The sequence below is a fragment of the Mytilus galloprovincialis genome, chromosome 2, assembly GCF_965363235.1.
Source record: "Mytilus galloprovincialis chromosome 2, xbMytGall1.hap1.1, whole genome shotgun sequence".
NCBI classification, from domain to species: Eukaryota; Metazoa; Mollusca; class Bivalvia; order Mytilida; family Mytilidae; genus Mytilus; species Mytilus galloprovincialis.
In genome coordinates, this window is record NC_134839.1 from 40,800,566 (window position 1) to 40,824,707 (window position 24,142).

Here is a 24,142-nt window from a genome sequence, read left to right on the forward strand (position 1 = left end):
GAACTTGTTTTTTTTAAATATTTTATTCATAAATAGCTTTAAATCATGTTCTGTTGAGCCAACTGCCATTGTTGCATATATAAATAACAAATCAATACAGATTTTTGGTCTTTCAGTATGGAATATTCTTAAGACCAAAACTAGTTCATAACTGCTTTTATTACAGTTTTTTTGGATACATCATTAATAAAACAATTCAACATCACAGATCCTGACACAATAATGAAACATACAATATTCAAGCATAACAAGGGTCTTTTTTCTTTAATAAAAAGAAGATGTATGTACATGTATAATTATATAATCTCAATATGAGGCTTCCAACGGTTCCCATAGGTAACACTCTGAATGATGACCTTGTCATATATATATATACACATGTATTGAGTATCAATAGAAATAGAAAGATGTGTTTTCTATCAATAGTTTAAAAATCACTAACAAGATTAACAACCATATACATACAGTGTAAAAATTATTTACCACAGTAGATTTTTAACTGAATCAAATGGTTTGAACTATAATACTGTGGATTCATTACTATACAGGGGATACTAATTTTAGTACATTTTGTAGGTAAAGATGAACCACCAATTTCAATGTCTAAGAATTTTTTTTCTGTGCTTGTATTCAAATTTTTGCAAAACTAGGAAATAAAATGAATCCATTGTACTTAAATTAGATACCCTCAATACATCTAATATGTAATAGAACAATATAAATTGGTCAAAATGACTTTTGATGGATTTAAAAGTAATTTATATAGGCCTTTGTCAATAATGATTCCTTAAAGCGGTACCTAACACTACAGGGAGATAACTCTGTAAAGTCAGCTAAACATTTTAATTATATTGTGGTGTTGAGGGAATATTAAGCTATCAATGATCAAATTTGGTGTTTGTCAAACTGCTATATAACCAGTGTAATTTTTCTGAAAAAACGGTTGGTTCAAAATTTTTGAAATTTTTATATTTTTGTTAAAGGGTCAAAGTAAATACTTTGTAAAAATTTTATGAAAATTAAACGAGTCAAATTAATTTTAGTGAAAGTGTTAGGTACCACCTTAAGTTTAAAAAAATACATATCGTTTATAATAATATATTATATATTATTGTAAAAAAAATAATAAACCTTTCTGCAGTAACAAAACAGGGAAGAGGAGTAAATGAATCTACAGTTATAGTGATACACTAAATATTTGGTAAAACACAATGCCTACAATAACACATAGAATCATCAATCATCCAGTCATACTTTGTATGATGTCCACAATATTTGCATATTAATACAATGTAAAATATTTTCAAATCTGAATAATTACCTTTACAAACAAATTGTACAGAAATTTATAGTGCCTAACAAGATTTTGTGAGGTAGACGAAATTGACTTTAAAACGATCGTATTGACTTTTGATGTGCAGAAATAGGCAGATCGGACATATTTTGACTTTAGTTACTTACTTCTTAAGTTTGAGATTAATTGTAATCAACATATTCCAATGAGACTGAAAAATGCTTTTTTTTATTATGATAAATAATAATTTTACCTGCCGTAGTCGTGCGTAAAATATATTTTGGTATTTCTCTTACGAAAATGACTTGTTTAATGGAACAAAACGTATTATTTGTAAACTTTCTCTTTACTCTTCACAATAGGCGTTTAAAAAATAACCTTTCAACTGTATATTCCGAAAATTTTGTGAAAATCGAATAAGTGGCAATTCTTACCTTTCATACCTTAACTTTCATTGATAAAACATAATATTGACTCGTCCAGTGTCCAGTTTTAAGGTCATTTTAGTTACCGTACACATTCATGCACGTTCTAATTAATCAATAGTCATGTATGAAAAGCATAAACAAGTTTGAAGGTAAACTGATAACAACTTAATCCAATCAAATTGCCTACGATTCAATAACAATGACCAGTCCACATCATAAAAATGTATAGGGGTAAACTGGGTAGGGAGAAAATGTCAGATATATTAAGTTCATTATTTTGCAATAACGAGTAAACATTTGTTGACCAATAGATTTGTTATAATTTCATAAACATGTCGTTATGTATTGGTATAGTTTTTGGATCTTTCATTAGCGTATTTAAGGCTGTAGAAAGTTTGGCCTTCAAAAGTCAACATAATCATTGACTTTATAAAGAAAATTCGCCTTTTTAAAACATTGAATGTTCACAAATAATACGCGACAACAAAGCAAAATCATTTCTTAAAACACTGCAAAAAAAATAATTCTGATTGATGCAGTGGTATTGTCATAAATTGCACTGGAGTGAACAGTGGTACATCAAACGTCGAATTCCCTCACACAATGTTATCACACACTATAACATAAATCAAATTCAACATTAAACTCCCTAATATAAGGACAATAACATTACTAAATAAATTTAACATACTATCAAAAATAAACCATTAACATTAAATTTTCTTAAAATAAGGACAATAAACATTACTAATTATGCTAATAATTAAACTATTAATAACTTACTACCAAAGGTATGCCATCAACATTAAACTCCCAAACATGAAGGACAATAAACATTAGTAGATAATCAAAGACAATACCTAGTTTCCTAACTTGAGACCAGCACATAATGAGAATGTGTCGATATCAAAGCAGCTGTATTGAAATCTCAAACTATAGATTAGGAAAAATTTATACTTTGCAGATAAATTATTTTTAACTACAACATGTACAATGTTTACATTATTTTAATGCTACAAAAGAGAATCACGATGACAAGTACCTGAATTTTGAGATTCCATTTTTGTAAAAGTTAAAATAACTACTTGACAAAAACTCATTTGTATAATATATACTTTTCAAAATACTGTATATTAATTTCATAATGTATAATCTCTTTATCTTTATGTCTAATATGGAATCTCAAGTCTCCCCTTTACAAACAAGGACAAAACACATACCAGTAGATAGAAACAAATTACAATCATCTTACAGCCATTCATATAGAATTACAAAATGAAATATTCTATGAATTAAAAGAGCATTAACACATGTGTACCATAACAAAGAGTATTTTTCAAGAGATGTATTTTTCCTCTATGTAAAAGAAACAGAGAATGGATTGAAACTTAATTAGATCTGATATCTAACCACTGATTCTGTAAAAACCTCCTGACCATGGACAGTCCTTGGACATCTAACCACCGGTTCTGTAAAAATAATAAAAACAAAATCTCAACTAATTATCCATGGTATCGTGATTTCAATTCTCATGATTAACAAAGGGATTTCAATTGTTATGATAAAAAAAATGTTTCTATCTACTGTAGGCCCACTAACATGGTCCATATAACTGTTAAAACCATAATTTTAAAGAACAAGCTGCACTGTAATAAAGATACATGAAATGAACTGATTACATTTTGAGAGTTATTCTAATTTCATGCATACTAGAACACACCCGCGAAATCGCGGGCATATTCAGCTTGTGAACGGTTGTAGGATTATGTTTGTAAAAGATAATTATGTATCCTGGAGAATTTCAGAAAAACCGGTATCAAAAGCCCTCTCCCTTTTTCCAAAGTTCGATATTTGTTTCCTTTCTGTTATATTCAACTATTTTCGTGTTTCAGACCTCAGGCCGACTAAGGCTAATTTGAGGGATGGTCGGAGGGGTCCTGATCCCGAAATCCGGGTCTTAAAAACACGAAATCCCGAGATGCAGAATATAAAGAAATTCATATCCCGAAATACCGAAATCGAAAAATATATTCCAGGATCATGTATTGATCAATCCCCAGATCCCAGGCTTAACCAGGTGCTCCGCAGGGCGCAGCTTTATACGACCGCAGAGGTCGAACCCTGAACAGTTGGGGCAAGTATGGACAAAACATTCAAGCATGATACAGCTCTGAATTTGGATTGTGATCAAATTTTTGACATTACATGGTTTTTTTTTACACAAAACAAATGCCAAGATTTTACAAATCAATTAAAGATTTCTTCTTCAAACTTTTTAAATCTAAAATTAAATAGTTGACACAGCATAGGTTTCTGACATAGAATGAATGTGGTCTAATGAACTTAAAAGGTTTTTTTTGCCTTTGAGCAAATCACTATGCTGTTGAATATTAATCCTCTCAAAAAAATGTTTGAAGAAATTTTCTTTTTATTTATGAAATCTGAAATGAGAAAAATTTAACCCCCCCCCCTTTTTTTTCACATCCCCGTTTCCCTTTTTCAAAACTGATATCAATTCAAATTTTTAATGAAGTTTGCAACAATAACTACTCATTTAAATACATCATAAAATATTAAGATGTAAAAAAACTGCTTGTTATCACTGAATGGTAAAGATTATTTAAATTTATCAGTTGGTAGTAAAAAGTGTATATACATTGTATATTGTATATAACAAAGATTTAAGTTGATTCTGGACAAAGAAAGATAACTCCAATTAAAAAAAAATTCTTGCTATTGCACAAATAGGATATTTCTTGCTTACTATTCTGGACAAAGAAAGATAACTCTAATTAAAAAAAAAATTGCTATTTCACAATATTGTGCAATTAGATATTTCTTGCCATTGCACAATACTGTGCAATTGAAAAGACTTGCTATTGCACAATACTTAATATAATAATTTTATATCCTGATTTGGACCAACTTGAAAACTGGGCCCATAATCAAAAATCTAAGTACATGTTTAGATTCAGCATATCAAAGAGGCCCAAAAATTCAATTTTTGTTAAAATCAAACTTAGTTTAATTTTGGACCCTTTGGACTTTAATGTAGAATTTGAAATTTGAAAACAGGACCAAAAATGAAGAATCTACATACACAGTTAGATTTGGCATATCAAAGAACCCCAAGGATTCAATTTTTGATGAAATCAAACAAAGTTTAATTTTGGACCCTTTGGACCTTAATGTAGACCAATTTGAAAACTGGACCAAAAAAACTTCAATAATCAAGAATCTAAGTACATTTTTAGATTCAACATATCAAAGAACCCAACCGATTCAATTCAATTTTGATGAAATCAAACAAAGTTTAATTTTGGACCCTTTGGGCCCCTTTTTCCTAAACTGTTGGGACCAAAACTCCCAAAATCAATACCAACCTTCCTTTTATGGTCATAAGCCTTGTGTTTAAATTTCATAGATTTGTATTTACTTATACTAACATTATAGTGCGAAAACCAAGAAAAATGCTTATTTGGGTCCCTTTTTGGCCCCTAATTCCTAATCTGTTGGGTCCTAAACTCCCAAAATAAATACCAACCTTCCTTTTGTGGTCATAAACATTGTGTTTAAATTTCATAGATTTCCATTTACTTAACCTAAGGTTATTGTGCAAAAACCAAGAAAAATGCTTATTTGGGCCCTTTATTGGCCCCTTATTCCTAAACTATTGAAACCAAAACTCCCAAAATCAATCCCAATCTTTCTTTTGTGGTCATAAACCTTGTGTCAAAATTTCATAGATTTCTATTAACTTAAACTAAAGTTATGGTGCGAAAACCAAGAAAATGCTTATTTGGGCCCTTTTTGGCCCCTTATTCTTAAAATGTTGGGACCAAAACTCCCAAAATCAATACCAACCTTCCTTTTATGGTCATAAACCTTGTGTTAAAATTTCATAGATTTCTATTCACTTTTACTAAAGTTAGAGTGCGAAAACTAAAAGTATTCGGACGCCGGACGACGACGACGACGACGACGACGACGACGACGACGACGACGCAGACGCCAACGTGATAGCAATATACGACGAAAATTTTTTCAAAATTTGCGGTCGTATAAAAACAACTGATCCCGCAGTCCCGAAAAAGGTCTTGCCTCCCTCTAGTCTCTATCCTACTTTCATTTTCGCCAAATCACTACTTTCACTTTCAACAATAATTTTTTTTGTGCATTATGTTTTCTAGTCTGTACATCCTTGCGTTTGTTTGTTTGTTCGTGACGTCTGTCCGTTTGTCCCGCTTCAGGTTAAAGTTTTTGGTCGAGGTAGTTTTTGATGAAGTTGAAGTCCAATCAACTCGAAACTTAGTAAATATAGTGCCGAGGTGGCATCATTGTACTATGGACACATTCTTGTTTCCACATGTTTTACTTATTTTAATATACATGCAACTGGTATGACCCCTTAAATAGTACACATTTCAAAGAAAACAGTAGACAGAATACAGAGAGGATCTATATATTAAAGTAGCATAATCGTAGTTTACATGTAGATAAAATGCGTAAAATAATTGTCCTCTCTAAGGAGGCATAATAGTTGTGGTTCTTGCGACCTTAACACCATGATATGGAGAACGCTCTGATTGGCTTATTTATTTTTCGATTTTTGTTATCTATCATACGATTGGTTGTTTTAAACCGGAAGTCTTATCTATGACTAAAAGTCAGTATGATGACGGAATCAATATCTGGACTCCTGTTTTGTCGTTTTTCTCCAAAAATAACTCAATCTGAATTAAAGAACCTTAGTGAGCACGCTCACATACCCCACGTCCCCACATTGTCATTGGAGAAATTAAATAAGTATAAGAAAAAAAAATTGTATAAGAAAAAGTATTGAATAATAATTTACTGTCAATATACATAGTATGTCCTTATTATCTACAAAATTTCATGAAATTCTGTTGTGTGTTTTCAGAGGAGTTGAGATGACAAACTGTTGCAGAAGTACATTGAAGCAAATAAGTTCAAAGGGGCATAACTCCTAGAAAAAAAATTGAACCGTAATTTCCTGTTGATATGCACATCTACATAGTATGTCCTTATTATCTACAAAGTTTCATGAAATTCTGTTGTGTGGTTTGAGAGGAGTTGCGATGACAAACTGTTGCAGTAGTACATTAAAGTAAATAAGTTCAAAGGGGCGTAACTCCTAGAAAAAAAATTGAATCGCAATTTCCCGTCGATATGCACAACTACATAGTATGTCCTTATTATCTGAAAATGTTTCGTGAAATTCTGTTGTGTGGTTTGAGAGGAGTTGCGATGACAAACTGTTGCAGTAGTACATTAAAGTAAATAAGTTCAAAGGGGCGTAACTCCTAGAAAAAAAATTGAATCGCAATTTCCCGTCGATATGCACAACTACATAGTATGTCCTTATTATCTGAAAAGGTTTCGTGAAATTCTGTTGTGTGGTTTGAGAGGAGTTGCGATGACAAACTGTTGCAGTAGTACATTAAAGTAAATAAGTTCAAAGGGGCATAACTCCTAGAAAAAAAATTGAATCGCAATTTCCCATCGATATGCACAACTACATAGTATGTCCTTATTATCTGAAAAGGTTTCGTGAAATTCTGTTGTGTGGTTTGAGAGGAGTTGCGATGACAAGAAACAGGACTGACGGACGGACTGACGGACTGACGGACGGACGGGTCAAAAACATTATACCCTCCGCAACTTCGTTGCGTGGGGTATAATAATCATAAGAATGGATGACAAATGCGACTATGCATGTTACCTATAGAACACAGAGGCATGGTGATTAATAAATCGTGGAAGGAAGAGAAGCGACACACAAAATGAGGTCTCCTCGTTTAAAAGTATAGATATGGTTAAACATACTGCTATAAAGAAAATAACTGTCTGTTTCACGGCTATTTATTTTCTGTCACATAATTATAGTCAATAAATGTTGCTGGCTCGACAAAAAGAAGACTGATCCTTCACAAAATTTGAAAAAAATACAAAAATCATAATAAAACAATTTTTTGTAGCTATAATGAATTTTTTTTCTATGTCTTCAAGGCACAGAAAATTAAAATTTGGATAGAATAAGTTATTGGAAAATTTCGATTAACTATAGAGACATACACATTTGCTCTGATTATCATGACTATGTCTTTGTGCTACGTGTTTGGTTCACTGAAGTCTGATTCACTTAAGCTTGTTGAGCAATTATTCATTTCATCAACATTAACCTCCCCATCTACAGGCTGGAGAACTGTGCTATCTTTCAGTCTTTTTTCGATCTTGAATACATTTTCCTTTGTACCCTTGAATCTATCAATTCTAAAAATATAATAAAAAGATGGGTAAAGAATAAATTTATAACAATCTATTCAGTATGAAAGTCATTGCAATAGCTCACTATGAACCACAATTTTACTAAACTGATCTATTGTTTTTAGGGTAGTCATATGGGATTAACTTTTATTTTGAAGGAGAAGGGAGAACTAGTCTGTCTTGTTCTTTCCTTATAAATATTTAAACACAGTCCTAACAACAGATAAAAAGTTTCTGAGCTTGACAAAATCATCATTACATGAATAATAAAAATTCAACTCTTTAAAGGGTTCAATGAAGGATAAAAAAAAGAACAATGTTCAAAGATCAAAATGGGAAATTCCCTCTCAATTAAGGATGTACTTAGGTGTGGTTTAGGAATTTGTATTAAATGTTTGGACTCCGTTTTTTTCCCCTTCAAATACAGGCAAAAAATATTTAGCCCCAAAACACCCCTTTTTCTTTTTATTAAAGACTTCAATAGCTCATAAAAGGTTATTTATCGAAATTTAAGCAGATTCTATATTTCTTTTAGATCAATTTGAGACGGAAATACATGTAATACCAATGCAAATCTAAGATAAAAGTTTGAGTCAGACTTTTCTTGGCATTTTCAAAATCCAAATATTTCCAAAAGGAGCTCCATAACCTATCAATATTTTTAGCTTATTTTGATCCTTAACTAATGCTCTTCGGACTTATACTATCAATTTCAATTAAGATTTTTTTAACTTCACCTAAGTACATCCTTAAATTGTCTTTAAAAATATCCCCATAAAACCAATAAATAAATAAATATAATGCTGCTATACTTTTGTTGGCAGGGCATTACAACACCTGTTATTCAATTGAACACACTAGAAACTTTGTTTATCATATCTGGGAATTACTGGGGGGGGGGGGGGGGGGGGGGAATTTTAACAACACAAATAAGATAATAAACTTGTAATTGTATTGCAGATGCTGTTATATATGATTATATATTATACATCTATTTCATGAACTAAAGGCTTGCATTGCTTAATCATTATATTCATTCTGAACTAGTTTGGTTCAACATTTTCACACAACTAACTATTTGCCATGTTCAAAAGTAAAAAAATGTGCAATTGTGATGGCCATTTCAGAAATCAAGACATTTTGGCAATAGTATACCTTTAGTATCTTTACTACCAGGACCAGGATCTGGGTTCGTAAGGAAGTAATTGAAATCAGACTTAGTGCTTAGGTCAGAATAATTGAACTGAAATGTTTAACAACCTGAGGATCATTACTACCAGGACCTGGATCAGGGTTCTGAAGGCAGTCATTGAAATGAAACTAGACTTTGTGCTTGGTCAGATAAATTGAACTGAAATTTTTGACAAAAAAATGCATGTTGATTTTTACAAAAGTTGGATTGCAGGTTTAAAGCTAGCCTAACATTTTTATTTGTTTGAATATATTTTGACTTTTCCTGCATCACATTAATTATTCTTTATTCTGAATTTGATCTTAAACTTGCTCCAGGCCAAGTTATATGATTCAAAGAAATGGTGTTATGGCAAGCATGCAAGCAAATGTAATTCTATGAATAATGGTAAAAAAAATATCATTAAAATAGCATAAAATTTAGACATTGCAATATCAGATACTATAATCTTTTGAATTTCTATTTATATTTCTTAAAATGTAGCCCCCACAAATCAAAAAAAAAAAAAACATTTTGTAAATGAGATTAAAAGTGTCAATTTTATCCCTAGTGCACATTTGTTAAATTGATAGAAATCATCAAAATTATTTAGTTTCTTCTAGTAAACATCTTTGATGCTTGGTGTGTGTGTACCAAAAGACAAATAAAAGCACAGAAGTTTTGCATGTATCAAACCTTCATTTACATGATTTTTGGACTCATAAATGTTTTTTTTTTTTTTTATATAAATGGTGGCCATATTGTTTGGTAAACAAAACATTAGCAATAAATTCAGGATGAACAACCCAAAAATTGATTTTGAGTTTAATAATGGTTTCAAAGAAAACGATTTTAAAAAGACAATGAATGATGTAAATGCAATAATCACCAGCAATCTGGGCGAGGTGAGCTAAACCTTTGAGCCAGGTGAGCCAAAAAAGGATTTTACAAGTATTAATACAAGCTGGCTTAAAAAAAGTGCAAATCCGTCAATATATTCTGATATTATATATTATGCATAAACCAAATATGCAATAAAAAGCAAATAAATGAGTAAAATCATATAAATCTACAGCAATGTGCACACAAGTTACCCAATTATTTGCTTATCATCACTAATGATCCACAATTCTGATACGTCCTCATGCACCATCCATCTGTAATTTAAGTGTCTTTATTAAAAGAATAAAGCCTAACCTTACTGAGGCAGAACGAGGTAAAATTTACAACATGTGGAGCAAGGTCTGCACCTGAGACCACTCACAGTTTTGTTATTAGTAATTACGGAGTGGCTATTTGTCTGGCCATTGCAATGCCCATGCCATTTTATGTGCCTACAGAAGTGCATCTTCAGTAGTACCAGGGGGGTGCGTGTAATCCGATCACTGATTTTCAATATCAAGATCATGGCTGAAAACGGCGATATTAATATTTGCGATAAATTTTCCTGTTTTCAGGATTTGACAATGGAATACGATAGTATGGACTTCAATGAATGATATAATCTTATAAAATGGACTAAAAAAAATAATTGAAATCACATGGAAAATGGGAAATGAAAGCTTATTGGTCAGAGAACTATAGTGGTTATACTATGAGATATAACCTTCTTGGTTTGATCAAATTATTCGACTCCCTTCAGATGTATACATGGTGGAAAAGATTTTCAAAACAAGAGTAGTTGAGAATGGCCTTTACAATGACATGTCTAAGTTAATCAAACTTAATTATATTCTGATTATGCCAGAATCTTGCAGGTAGCCCTCAAAGTGGGATGGAGGGGGGGGGGGGGGAGTTAAAAATGCACGAGTCAAACACGACCCGAGTTTGTTTTACAAGTTATTTCTTCTCTCGTCTTACAATGTAAATCCATAGATGAAGCAAGGAATTGCATATTTAAATATACAATTCCTTGGATGAAGTAATAATTATGGAATATATATGATCTGTTCTAATTATTCATTACCCCTATTGGACTATATATGATAGTATAAAGAACACAACAATTTCAATTACCAGTAACAAACAAGATCAAGCCCCTACAATAAAGATTACAAATGTCCATATACATAATTTGCTACCCCCTGGTGCTGCTGAAGATAATATATCATGCACGCACAAATAGTGACATGCGCATTGCATTGGTCGGACAAATAGCAATGCCTGTTAATCTTGTTCTTATCTAGCCATGGCATTACCAGTTTGTTCTTAACTTTATGAGTTTGAATATCCCTTTGGTATCTTTCACTTCTTTTTTGCCAGTTTTTGGACATGATTTATTTTTAATTACAACAAGAATATGTGTCTTGAGGACACCATGCCATGCTCACTCTTTCACATTTCCATGTACTGTGAACTATGAACTCTGGTCAAAAACCCTAACTTGACATATATTTTCATAAGTTTATATCATAAAAATATGCAATTAGTACTGTAACTTTTAGGAACACTCCATATAGTTTGGGAAGTCAAGAATATATATTATACCCAGGGCTTCCAAAAAATATTTGAGCCAGCCAGACATTTTATATCTGATCCCGATTTTAATCCCTGAAGACTTAGTCACAAAAGGCAATTATGGTAATCAGATGGCCATTCCAATGATAATGATATTAGATTAAAAAACGATTTTAAACTTTACTTTGATATGAATTTGATGTTTGGATGTAAACTGTTAAATTGGCAGTGCATCATTCAGTGTGTGCACATCAACGTGCTCATATCTGCCTTTGACTCTTTATTTGTGCAAAATGACATGTCAAAAACTTTATTTTCGTTTCAAAATCACGTTTTTCTAAAACCGGATGTTGACTTGACAATGGTAAAACATTGACCATAAACGGATACGTAAAATCTGTGTACGTTTAGGTGTCATACCACCAATTAAAAGTCCCTATCTGTTCAACCAAATTTTGCAAATTTCACAGCTTTTTAAATATTTTACCTTAAGTTTAACTTCATAGAAACCAAGTATATCCTGATTCGTACATGTATCAGTTTTCTACATGCCAATTTTCAACAGATGTTTAAAGTCACATAAAAAAGAAAAGGTCTTCCTAATAGAGGTACCACCAAAAATAACCCCTGGTTTTCTGGAAATCTTAAATTAGTATACTATGGAGTGCATTGATCCTCAATTTTGAATGCAAACTCAGAAACAAGTAAATTTTAGCTCAAAATGGTCTTAATATATTTCTCTTTCACCAAAAGTTTCATTTCTGCCAATTTGTTAGTTAGTTTAAGTAAACAATGACATCAAATGCCCTATTTTTTAGTCCGAAGAGGCCTACTTTCACATACGTTCTAAATTTGAGGGAGTAATTGGTGGTGTGACACTTTTACAAAGCATGACTGAGTGAAGAAGCTCTTTCCACATTGTTTTTTCAATAAAATACTTGAAATGAATGTTTAGATACAGGTATCAATGATAATTTTAGCATTTTGAAGAAATAAAGGATGCATAATTAAATTTCCCACCTTTGCACATGCGCACACATGTTCTAGTTCATTCAACGTAGTTCTGACGATTTTTCATTTAAACCTTTTAAAATTTTTCATTAAATCATGTAGATAAACTAATTTCTTATAATTTTAATCTTTTGGACTAAATCAATGAGCTACAAACCGCTGAAATGTAAGAAAATAATTGTGAATAGACCGATCAATTTATACGATGTCCGGTACTGAACATAGTTTACCTGTCACCTGAACAGGTAGATTTCACCTGTCCAACAACTAATTAGCCTTGATTAAAATTAGAAAGTATTGAAGTAGGGGTTGTTTTGATAGTAATTAATCATCATGTCACTTTTATGACCGGAAATGTGTGGATGTTAAAGGCCGGTGCTTTTCATTTGCACCAATTGGCATTTCATTTGCGCCAAAAAAATCTTTCATTTGCGCCACAAACCATATTTCATTTGCGCCAATATTACAGGCGAGTACAGGTAAATACAGGTAAATACAGGTAATAATAGTATAAAACATAAAATTTTTCAAAAAGTCTTTTAATAATGAAGAAATAGTTATCAAAAGTACCAGGATTATAATTTTATACGCCAGACACGCGTTTCGTCTACATAAGACTCATCAGTGACGCTCAGATCAAAATAGTTAAAAAAGCCAAATAAATACAAAGTTGAAGAGCATTGAGGACCCAAAATTCCAAAAAGTTGTGCCAAATACGGTTAAGGTAATCTACTCCTGGGGTAAGAAAATCCTTAGTTTTCCGAAAAATTCAAAGTTTTGTAAACAGAAAATTTATAAAAATGACCAAATAATTGATATTCATGCCAACACCGAAGTGTTGACTACTGGGCTGGTGATACCCTCGGGGACGAAACGTCCACCAGCAGTGGCATCGACCCAGTGGTGTAAATAGTTATCAAAAGTACCAGGATTATAATTTTATACGCCAGACACGCGTTTCGTCTACATAAGACTCATCAGTGACGCTCAGATCAAAATAGTTAAAAAAGCCAAATAAATACAAAGTTGAAGAGCATTGAGGACCCAAAATTCCAAAAAGTTGTGCCAAATACGGTTAAGGTAATCTACTCCTGGGGTAAGAAAATCCTTAGTTTTCTGAAAAATTCAAAGTTTTGTAAACAGAAAATTTATAAAAATTTTATAAAAAAGAAACATACTCCTCAGAAATACATGTAATAAGAGTATAAAACATCATACAAGTTATGCTAAAACCTCGATAACAGTATAAAACATCATACAAGTTATGCTAAAACCTCGATAAAATCATACAAGTCATGCTAAAACCTCGATAAAATCATACAAGTAATGTTAAAACCTGAATAAAACCTTGGTAAAATCATTAAAGTAATGTTAAAACCTTGATAAAAACAGAAAAGAAAGCACTATACACTGGAGAACATTACTGAGACATTTGTTAGCACTATAGTAAAGTTACAAGTCTGTTCTGGCACAAAATTTATATGCAACGGTCTTGATGTAGTCATGCCTTGAAATTTCCCCTCTTAGGTACATGCCATGTTTCTCCATAAGATAGTCAGTTTTCTCTTTCTCCCATCGTCGAACTGCAGCCGGTGTGTCCATAGATCGGATTTTGATGTATGTTGTAGCCTGAATCTTCTTTACAACGTCAACATAAATAAACATGTTTGGATGTTTTGAATAAAATTGTTCATTAAAATGTGCATGGAATGACTCCGGTCCATTGTTGGTTCGTTTAAAATTAGCAGTGGGTGTAGCAGCCCAAAATGACGGTGGATATCTAGATTCCGGGCTTATATAAGTTTCCAAAACATAATCAGCAAATTTTATGCATCTGCTATCAGTTGGAGATTCAGTCATAATATCATCTACGAAGCAGTCTTCAATTTGATCAGGCGATAGATATGGTAACCCAAAAAATGATGATAACCATTTACCAATTTCGCAGGTCTTTTCCTTATACTCGGTACTTAATCCAAGATCTTGAATTTTCCGCCACCAATTTTGGCCAAGGTGAAATCTACAGCAATCGATTTTCGATCCTGGCAACATTCGCAAAATAACATTATGCATGGCTTGTTCAAAGTCTATATGAATAGACTGTGGTTTAAGTACAAGATTTCTCTGTTCACAAAGTTGAAATATAAAGTTCCACATGTTTGTGTAGCATTCTTCACTTTTTCCAGGAAGCAATGCATATACAAGCGGCACATAGTTACCATCTTTACATCCATGCAGTGTGTACATTTGAAAAAAATATCTTGGACAGCATTTAAAGGTACCATCCACAAATACATCTGGTACATCATTACAAAGACACTCAAGATTAGCAGTACAGGAAAAAATGATAATTCCACTTTCAACATCATTTATCAAAAGAAAATTCTCAAATTTGTTTATTTCCATTTTCATTTCCTTCACTGCTTCGTGGATATCTGCTTTATCTTTTGGTAAAGTAGGGTAATCTTTTCTTCGTTCTCGGTATATAGCCAAGGCAACATTTTTTAAGTCATTTGTACGTAGGTGGTTTTCATCCATTCCTGAAGAAGAAAAACAATGGTGTTAAAAATATTTATTCATAGAATACAAAGTAACATACAAGGAACTTAGAAAGTCCATAATCACATGGCAAATTGGAAGACAATGGAATCATTTAACTTTTCTGCTCTTATTTTCTTTTTTCAATTAAAATGAATTTAACAAAAGAAGATGTGGTAGTAATGTCAATGAGATAACTATAGGTGACAAACAAAATTACCCTGTAGTTCTGTGCGTATTATCTTTGAAGGTCTTGCAGTTATATCACCAGATGCTTTCCGAACTCGGACTCTGAGTTGTTGAGATTCTACTTTCTGCTGGTTTACTCCATGGTTGTGCTCGTTTAAAGTTTTTATAATTGTTTTGCTGTCCGCATCAGTCGTAATCCTGGCTTTACAGGTTTTTTTGGTACACCTGAAGGATTTGTCTCCATTTTTTAAAACATTTGATAACCTATATATGTGGTCATCAAATATCACAGAATTCTTTCCTCTGTTTGTCTCAGATTTGACTATGTCCATCTTGACACCTCACACTGGACTGGTCATGTGAACACTATATATATAATTATAACCTTAGTGACTCTCAGTTTTGTATTAGAAATGAGTATGAACTCACACATATATCCAGGGGGAGTTATGTACAAACAAAAAACAAAATAAATCGTAAATAATATTTAACTTTTCCGTTATATTACCTGTCATACCTGTAAAATGGCGCAAATTAAGGTTGTTTTTTTTGGCGCAAATGATATATAACCTTGTGGCGCAAATGAAAGGTTTGATTTTTTAAAAATTGGCGCAAATGAAATGCGCCCGTTAAAGGCAAAAGGTTGGGTCCTCCAAAAGTTTGTGAATTATATATAAATGACAGAAAAAGCCTTGAAAACTAAAATGTATATGACCGTTTTATGCTTTGCCCAGCCGGACTTTTACCGGAAATTATACAAATGTCCGGAATATATGACAGTTTTGGAAGCCCTGATTATATCAGTATAAATCACATCTGACACACAAATTTTGCTAGAACAAAATAATTGTTACTAGCTAGTATTGTTTTTTATTTTTAATAAAGTTATAAAGGCTAATTCAAGAAATAAATCTGAATACTGATTCTGACCAATTACTTTGAGCATTTCACAGCAGCATTTAAAGTGTTCAAGCTAATGAACATTGTGAGCATAAAGAGAATTTATATATTCATGAGAAACAATAAACAAAGGTACATGTATGAGTATACAATTGTTTAATCCTCCTCATATTGTTTAACTGATTCATAGACTATACATGCATTTTCAAGATAATAATGATGTGAATATGTTAATATTTATAAAATAACTAATTGAAGAATTCAAATAAACAAAACTATTTAACAAGCGACCAAACAACACATTAATTAACCATTGCAGTTAAACATCAGTGAAGTTGGATAACAAGTTGAATATTTTTCAATATTTGAGTTCTTTGTTTATTTATCCTTTATATTACATTGACAGTAGGTTTTTCAGTGAAAATAAGGTAGAAAATACAAGGAAAACTTCCTTTTTCAAAATCGTCAACAATGTCTTGCCAACACCTATTGTTGACGGACTTCAGAGGAGTCACATTTTTATTTAACTGGGAAATCACCGTATTTCATTGCAACTAATGTAATAACACAAGAAAAATACCCTGTTTTGTACTTTACTGATATGCTGAGTAAGCTTTTTATCATGCTGCAGAGGCGGATTTAGAGGGGAGCCCCCCCTTTTTGGGAAAAAATTTGGTTGCTTATATAGGGAATCACTGAAGCGTGACCGGAGCGGGCCACCTCTTAGGTCAGTTAGTGGGCCCCCACTTATGAAAATTTCTGGATCCGCCACTGTGCTGGATCACAATGATACACTCAATACTAAAACTTTGACAAATTTATCTTGACTTTCATCAAACTGTTCTTTGCTCACTATGAAATGATGCATGCTAAGATGGGCATTAAAAAAAACCCACAAAACAACTATTATCTCCACAATAAAGATTATCCCGTCCCCAAGGAAAAAAACACCTTAAGATTTACCACAAAAGCACATGTCATCATAATATACAATTACATAGAAACTAAATAAACATGCCATAAAGTGAATCCAATTTTGTTGTATCTTTCCTGAATGAATCTTACCTGTCATAAATAATTCCATCGACTCCAGATTGTCTCAGTTGATTGATTACATTAGAATCATTATTATCTTCACCCCAGCAAAACAACACTTGGCCAGATTTCTTGATATCTTTTATTAATTCAGGATGTTGTAATATAAACTTTGAATCAATATCTATACCCTGTATAATTAAATTCAAAAAAAATTAATTTGTCTAAATATAAGATGTGGTTTAACTGCCAATGAGTCAAATATCTACAAGTGACAATAGAATGAAGATGTAAAATTGAGTCTCAACTCCTCTGAAACCATACAAAGTCAGAAAGATTTGTGAAATGTAGTGTTTTGTACTTCCTAAATTTGTCTTGAAAACAATCTTTTTTCCCACATAAAACAGTCTTATTTGTCAGAGAAAATACCCAAATTTAGAGACTATTTTTATCAGTGTTTTATACACTTTCGTGCATGCTCCCCCAAAAAGCAAAATGGCCAGTTTTTGTGTTCTTCACATATTTACATATACAGATTGTTTATTATCAATGTATTTTAATTGAGTTTATTTTTATTTCTTATACGATTCTGCAACTTGACTTTGTCAACAGATTTGGAGAAGCATCAATGGTTTCTGAGATACAAGATGGGTTGATTCCTGAGGAAATGTTTTATTTTTTATTTTTTATCCGATTTAGATCATAATTTTTTCATTGTGTTAATTACTTTTAAAGAACATTAAACTAAAACTCATTTTTTTTTTACAGAACCAACAAATCATATGATTTTGATTATACATCATGGATTATTGGATTCACCAAAAACAGGCAACTAAAACTTGACACATAGCTCACCAATAAATCTGCAAAGTTTACAAAGCTGATGCCCATTGAGGCTTTGCTTGCCCTAGGATCTGAGTAATCATTTGGAAGTAAGGATTCTCCTGTTGTCAGGAATAAAACTGGATATTTATTCTGTTTTAATCTCAACCTAGAAATGAAATAAATATTAAAATGAATCAATGCAAATTTTACCATCTTCTTTTTCTTGAAATACAATACTGTTTAAATTATGTTTTATTAAAACATTTCTGTTCAAAATTTAAATTATATTAAAATTTTAAAAGAACCATGCAGTCATTCTCATTCTAAGCATACCCTAACTCTTAAGTCAAACTGTGGAAAAAGAGACCACATTATTTAGGTGCCTTGACATATTTGAACTAGATGCTCTGTAGAGCGTAGCTTTATGCGACCACAGAGGTCGAACCCTGAACTCTTGAGGCAAGTATGGACACACCATTCAAGCTGGATTCAGCTCTGAATTTGGATTGTGATTAAATAGTTGACACAGCATAGGTTTCTGACACAGAATGAATGTTGTCTAATGAACATAAACATTTTTTTTTGCTTTTGAGCAATTCACTTTGATGTTGAATATTAATCCTCACAAAAAAAAATGTTTGAAAAAGTTTTCTTTTTATTTCTGAAATATGAAAAATTGACCCTATAATTTTTTTCATCTCCCCCTTTCCTTTAATCCAAAAATGATCTCATTTCAAATTTCAAATGGAGTTTGCAACAAAAACTACTCATTTAAATACATCATAAAATATTAAAATATAAAATGTCATGGTTAAAATTAATTTTAATTACTTAGTAATAGTAACTTCTAAAAAGATAAATGGGGAATGTGTATAAAGGGACACAGATGATGCCCCCAATAGCATATAATGTTAAAAAGGGACATAACTCAAGAACTGTAAAAGTGAAGCTGCCAAAAATTGAACTTGAACTAAGTTTAGAGGTACTAAGAACTATGTAAACATTTCATTAAATTTAGTTGAGACAAACTTAAGTTAAGAGAACAGAAACGAAAAAAATCTTCAGTTTTTGTCACTTGTAAAGAGGCATAACCCTAGAATGGTAATCAAAGTGCTTGTAATCACTGAATGGCAAAGATTGTTTTAATTTATCAGTTGGTAGTAAAAGTGAATATTGCATCGTATATTGTATATAGCATTGATTCAACTACTATTCTGGACAAAGAAAGATAACTCCAATTTTCAAAGAATAATAATCATGGCTAAAAATAACAAAAAAAACTTCATCAGCAACATTTTATATTGGCAAATTTCCAATAAAGTTTATTAAACTAAAGTTATTGGCAAATTTCCAATGTACATAATTTAAAAGCAGTTTAGGTGAGATAAACAAAAAAGCTTCATCAGCAACATTTTATATTGGCAAATTTCCAATGAAATTCATTAAACTATAGTTATTGGCAAATTTCCAATGGAATTTATTAATAATAGTTTTTGGCAAATTTCCAATATACATAATTTAAAAGCACTTTAGGTGAGATATTCAAATGAATTTCAATTACCAACCTTACACTGCTTTAAAATTATGTTTTGTACTTAAGTAATTGTCCATTAACCCGGAAACCCTTTTCCCCCCTTTTTTGCACCTTATTCCTTAACGGTTTGAGCCATAACTCCCAAAGACAATTCTTACCATCCCTTTGTGGTATTCCAATATAGTAAATATAATATAATAAAGTTCAATTTAGGACCCTTTAGACCTCACTATGGACCACTCTAATAACCGGGCCCAAATATAAATCTAAATACATGGTTAGATTCAACATATAGAAGTACCCCATATATTCAATTTTTGTTGAAATCAAACAAAGTTTAATTTTGGACCCCAATTTTGACCAACTTGAAAACTGGGCCCATTACCAAAAAACTAAGTACTTGTTTAGATTCAGCGTATCAAAGAACCCCAAGAATTCAATTTTTGTTAAAATCAAACAAAGTTTAATTTTGGACCCTTTGAACCTTAATGTAGAACAATTTGAAAACGGGACCAAAAATTAAGAATCTACATACACAGTTAGATCCGGCATATCAAAGAACCCCAAGTATTCAATTCAAAGGGACCAAAAAAAAAGATTTTAAATACACGGTTAGATTCTGCATATCAAAGAACCCCCTTAGTTCAATTTTTGATGAAATCAAACAAATTTTAATTTTGGACCCTTTTGGCTCCTAATTCCTAAACTGTTGGAATTAAAACTCCAAAAATCAATCCCAACCTTCCTTTTGTGGTCATAAACCTTGTGTTTAAATTTCATAGATTTATTTACTTATACTACAGTTATTGTGCAAAAACCTTAAACATGCTTATTTGGGCCCTTTTTTAGCCCCTAATTCTTTTAAAACAGTTCGGACCAAAACTTCCAAAATCAATCCCAACCATCCTTTTGTTGTCATAAACCTTGTGTTTAAATTTCATAGATTTCTATTAACTTATACTAAAGTTATAGTGCAAAAACCAAATGTCTTCGTACGACGACGACGCCGCCGCCACTACTGCTGCCACCAACGTCATACCAACATACGACCGCAAAAATTTTACGGTCGTAAAAAGGCATCTACACTTTATAAGAAACTAATCACTAGTGGCTGATTAAATATATAGTCTTTTATACAGTAGCACCAATGAAATATTGTTCTGAAAGTTTGAAATTCAATTAATATGTAATGCCATATATGGAGCAGGACTGTATTACCCAAGTTACAGAGCACTTGAGAACACCAACAGTTTTGGCGGGATTTGTGTTGCTCAGTCTTTAGTTTTCTGTTGTTTTTTTGTTCACTGTTAGTCTTTTGGTGTTTTTTTTTTTTTGCCATGGCGTTTGTTTTGGTCTTCAACCATCCTTAGTTAAGATTTTAAGGAAGCTCAATTGTCAGGTTTTGGAATTATGGTCAGATTTTCGGAATCCTCTGGTTTTATTCTGTTGAATACCTTAACAAATTTTGCCCAGTGACCCCAATTTTTCTTTTTATAATTCTTTTACATGTATAATGATAAGCTGTCTGTTAAAGTCTTATAAAATTGTAATTATTCTTTTATAGTTTTTGTGGACTTAAAACTTGTCAATGACAAAGCTATGAAAAGTCAAGAGAGAACATTTTCCGCCAAAATTTCAACGGCTAATATCTTGAAACAAGATCGGTGATCTATATATTTTTTTTTGGTCTTTTGATTCCTTTATTAATTCCCTATCAGTATATGCTAGTGTTTTGGAAAGTTAATTATTTTGAAACTGAGAAGCCAACTCCCTTAAAGTGCCTTCACTGCGTCACATGTTTGTTTCAATGGAACAGACCCCCCCTTCTTAAGTGACTATAAATCTTATCTAGTCTAAAATACTTACAAAACACATGTGTCTGGATCAAAACTTGAGAAAACAATCCTTCGAGACTTAGCATTTTGAAACACACATCTCAAGATTGTGTCCACATATTTGTTTCTGTCAAAGAAGTTGATCTCCTCAAAAGTTCCATCCTGGAAAAAAAAAAATATTAAACTTTAAAATACAACATATTCCTTGATTGATTGATTGATTGTGGCATGCTTAATGTCAAATTGTAATTTTAATTTATATGCATATCCAACACCAGTTAGTTTTAACAATTAATACAATACGTTCTGAAAGGGGCGACAGCAGTGATGAAAAGCCAGAAATTTTGGCTTGTACTGGAAAACAATGTATGTTTGATAGGTGCAGAAATTTTGGATCACAACATCCACCTACAACCCCTTAAAGGCTTGTTTCAAGGATTCTTTAAAGTGCAGAGAGCATGAGAAAATACCAACGTGACAATATTTCTATAATCCAGCTTCCCTTGGGATTGATACTCTTTGATGCTTATGTTGCTACAACATATACAATTAAAGATGGAAGGATGATTAATTACCAATGACCAATTTCAAATCAAATGCCTTTTCAGTGGTATGCCACCTAAATGGGACATAAAACATATATAATTCATCCTATTTTGAACAAAAGATATAAATATAAGAAGATATAGTATGAGTGCAAATAAGACAACTCTCTCATCCAAGTCACGAATTGTAAAAGTAAACCATTGTAGTCAAAGTACGGTCTTCAACACAGGTCCATGGCTGACACCGAACAGCAAGCTATAAAGGGCCCATAAGACTGATGCACTGAGGATGATTTTTGTTTGCTAGCACAAGAGGCAGCAATTTGCAGAAAGAAATGTTGCACTACCTGGACACATCATTATGACACCTGAGCAATTAGTCTTTGCTCTTACTTAAATCCTGTGAGTTTAGAATAGAATCTGCATTTGACAATTTCGATATTTCTGATTTGATCTAGCCAATGCTTAAAGTGAACACATTACTGTGTGTATTTACCAATATATTTACAATACTGTGGAATCAATCATTTTTCATGTGTATCAAAATTCATGGATTGAGAAAATAAAAAAATTTCATGGATAATTTATTTCCTGGTTTTTCAAAAGTTTGTATGCAAAACTTAAGAAAACTTATACTTCATTGAACATTTAAATTCAGGTTTCCCCATTACACATGAAATCAACAAAAACAGATACCCAATGAGTGAAAAAGATGCCACAGTACCTGACGCTTGTTCTCCATTTGTTTGAGATGTTTGAGCTTATAGTTTTGCTATTTGATAACAAAATTTTCATTTGGAATTTCTGTGAAAGTTTGGTATTTTTGTTATTTTACTGTTTTTCTTAAGGACATATTCAAGATATTCCTCCATTTACCTGACTTACCTTCCATCTGTTTCACTTGTCATTGAATCTAATATCATTTGACCTATCAATAACCCTATAATATCATTGGATACTATTATCACATGACTGTCACATGACTTTTGTTTAAAATATCTAACCAGCTGTTCCATTGGGTATTTTACTTCCACGTTAAATCCCACATGCTCGTCCACAGCATCAAAACACCGTTCCAGAGTAGGGAATGGCTGTAAATCAAAGTGGTCAAGTTGGTCTTCATATTTATCATCTGCAATGAGACAAGAAAATTCCTGTAGTATTTTGTACTAATACTAACAAAGCAACAAAATATCCTCATTATCATAATTATAGTTGTCAACATATTAATCTGAACCTCAGACAAGGATGGGCATGATTGCACATGTAAACCATTTCTTGGAACATTTTTTCCCTTTTTTTACTTGAAATTAATCTGATTATAGTGTGTAATTAATGGACTAATATCAAAAGTATTTACATTACTTTTCAATAACTGTCAATAGCATGCTACTTACTTTTTAAAGATATCAAAGAAAGTTTTGCCCCATTATGTTGCTCAATGTATTTAAAGCGGAAATTCAGAACTTTACAAAAACTAAATTTTAAGTATCCTTTCTAAATTGTATGAGTGATTTGAATTTGTTTAATTTTGGTGGTTTAATGCTACTTTTAAGCACTGCATTTAGGCTTTTTTGTTGCGGCCAGTTTTTATTGGTGGAAGAAGCCGGAATGCCCGGAGAAAACCACCAACCTTTGATAGGAAAACTGACAATCCTAGTCAATTAAAGTTGGAGTCGAGTGAACCTGAACCTGCACCAGCGAGGTTTGAATTCACAACCTCAGTGTTGACTGGCTAGTGATTACAGCAGTATCCACTTAAACCATGTGGCCACTGAGGCCTCCTGATATGAGTGATAAAAGTTGATGAGGAATAAAAAGTTTTTGCAGATCGGTTTATATTCCTTTACAATAGGATATACATTAAAGGATATGACATGCACGGTAGGATTTGGAAAGAATTGACAAAGATAATCATGTTGCAAGCATGAGCACATTTTAAAATTGCATACATAGGGAACCAGATGCTCCGCAGGGCGCAGCTTTATACGACCGCAGAGGTTGAACCCTGAACGGTTGGGGCAAGTATGGACACAACTTTCAAGCTGGATTCAGCTCTAAATTTGGACTGTGATTAAATAGTTGACACAGC

At 32.1% G+C, this 24,142-nt stretch overlaps 1 protein-coding gene across 5 annotated transcripts in view; it reads right to left on the reverse strand.

Moving 5' to 3' along the window:
• Positions 1 to 2,347: 2,347 nt before the first annotated feature.
• LOC143063602 (glycerophosphocholine phosphodiesterase GPCPD1-like) overlaps positions 2,348 to 24,142 on the reverse strand; it is a 71,827-nt gene continuing 50,032 nt past the window's right edge. For 2 of the 5 annotated variants that reach the window (XM_076235824.1, XM_076235825.1), the window contains exons 14-19: positions 23,055 to 23,182; positions 21,537 to 21,667; positions 18,167 to 18,302; positions 17,342 to 17,502; positions 10,276 to 10,338; positions 7,819 to 8,016 (exon numbers count right to left, since the gene is read on the reverse strand). In XM_076235824.1, coding sequence (XP_076091939.1) covers positions 7,854 to 8,016; positions 10,276 to 10,338; positions 17,342 to 17,502; positions 18,167 to 18,302; positions 21,537 to 21,667; positions 23,055 to 23,182 — 782 coding nt within the window. In that variant the 3' untranslated portion in view covers positions 7,819 to 7,853. Of the gene's footprint in view, positions 3,192 to 7,589; positions 8,017 to 10,275; positions 10,339 to 17,341; positions 17,503 to 18,166; positions 18,303 to 21,536; positions 21,668 to 23,054; positions 23,183 to 24,142 lie in introns of those variants that run through there. The other 3 variants (XM_076235823.1, XM_076235827.1, XM_076235826.1) reach the window with 3 other exon arrangements.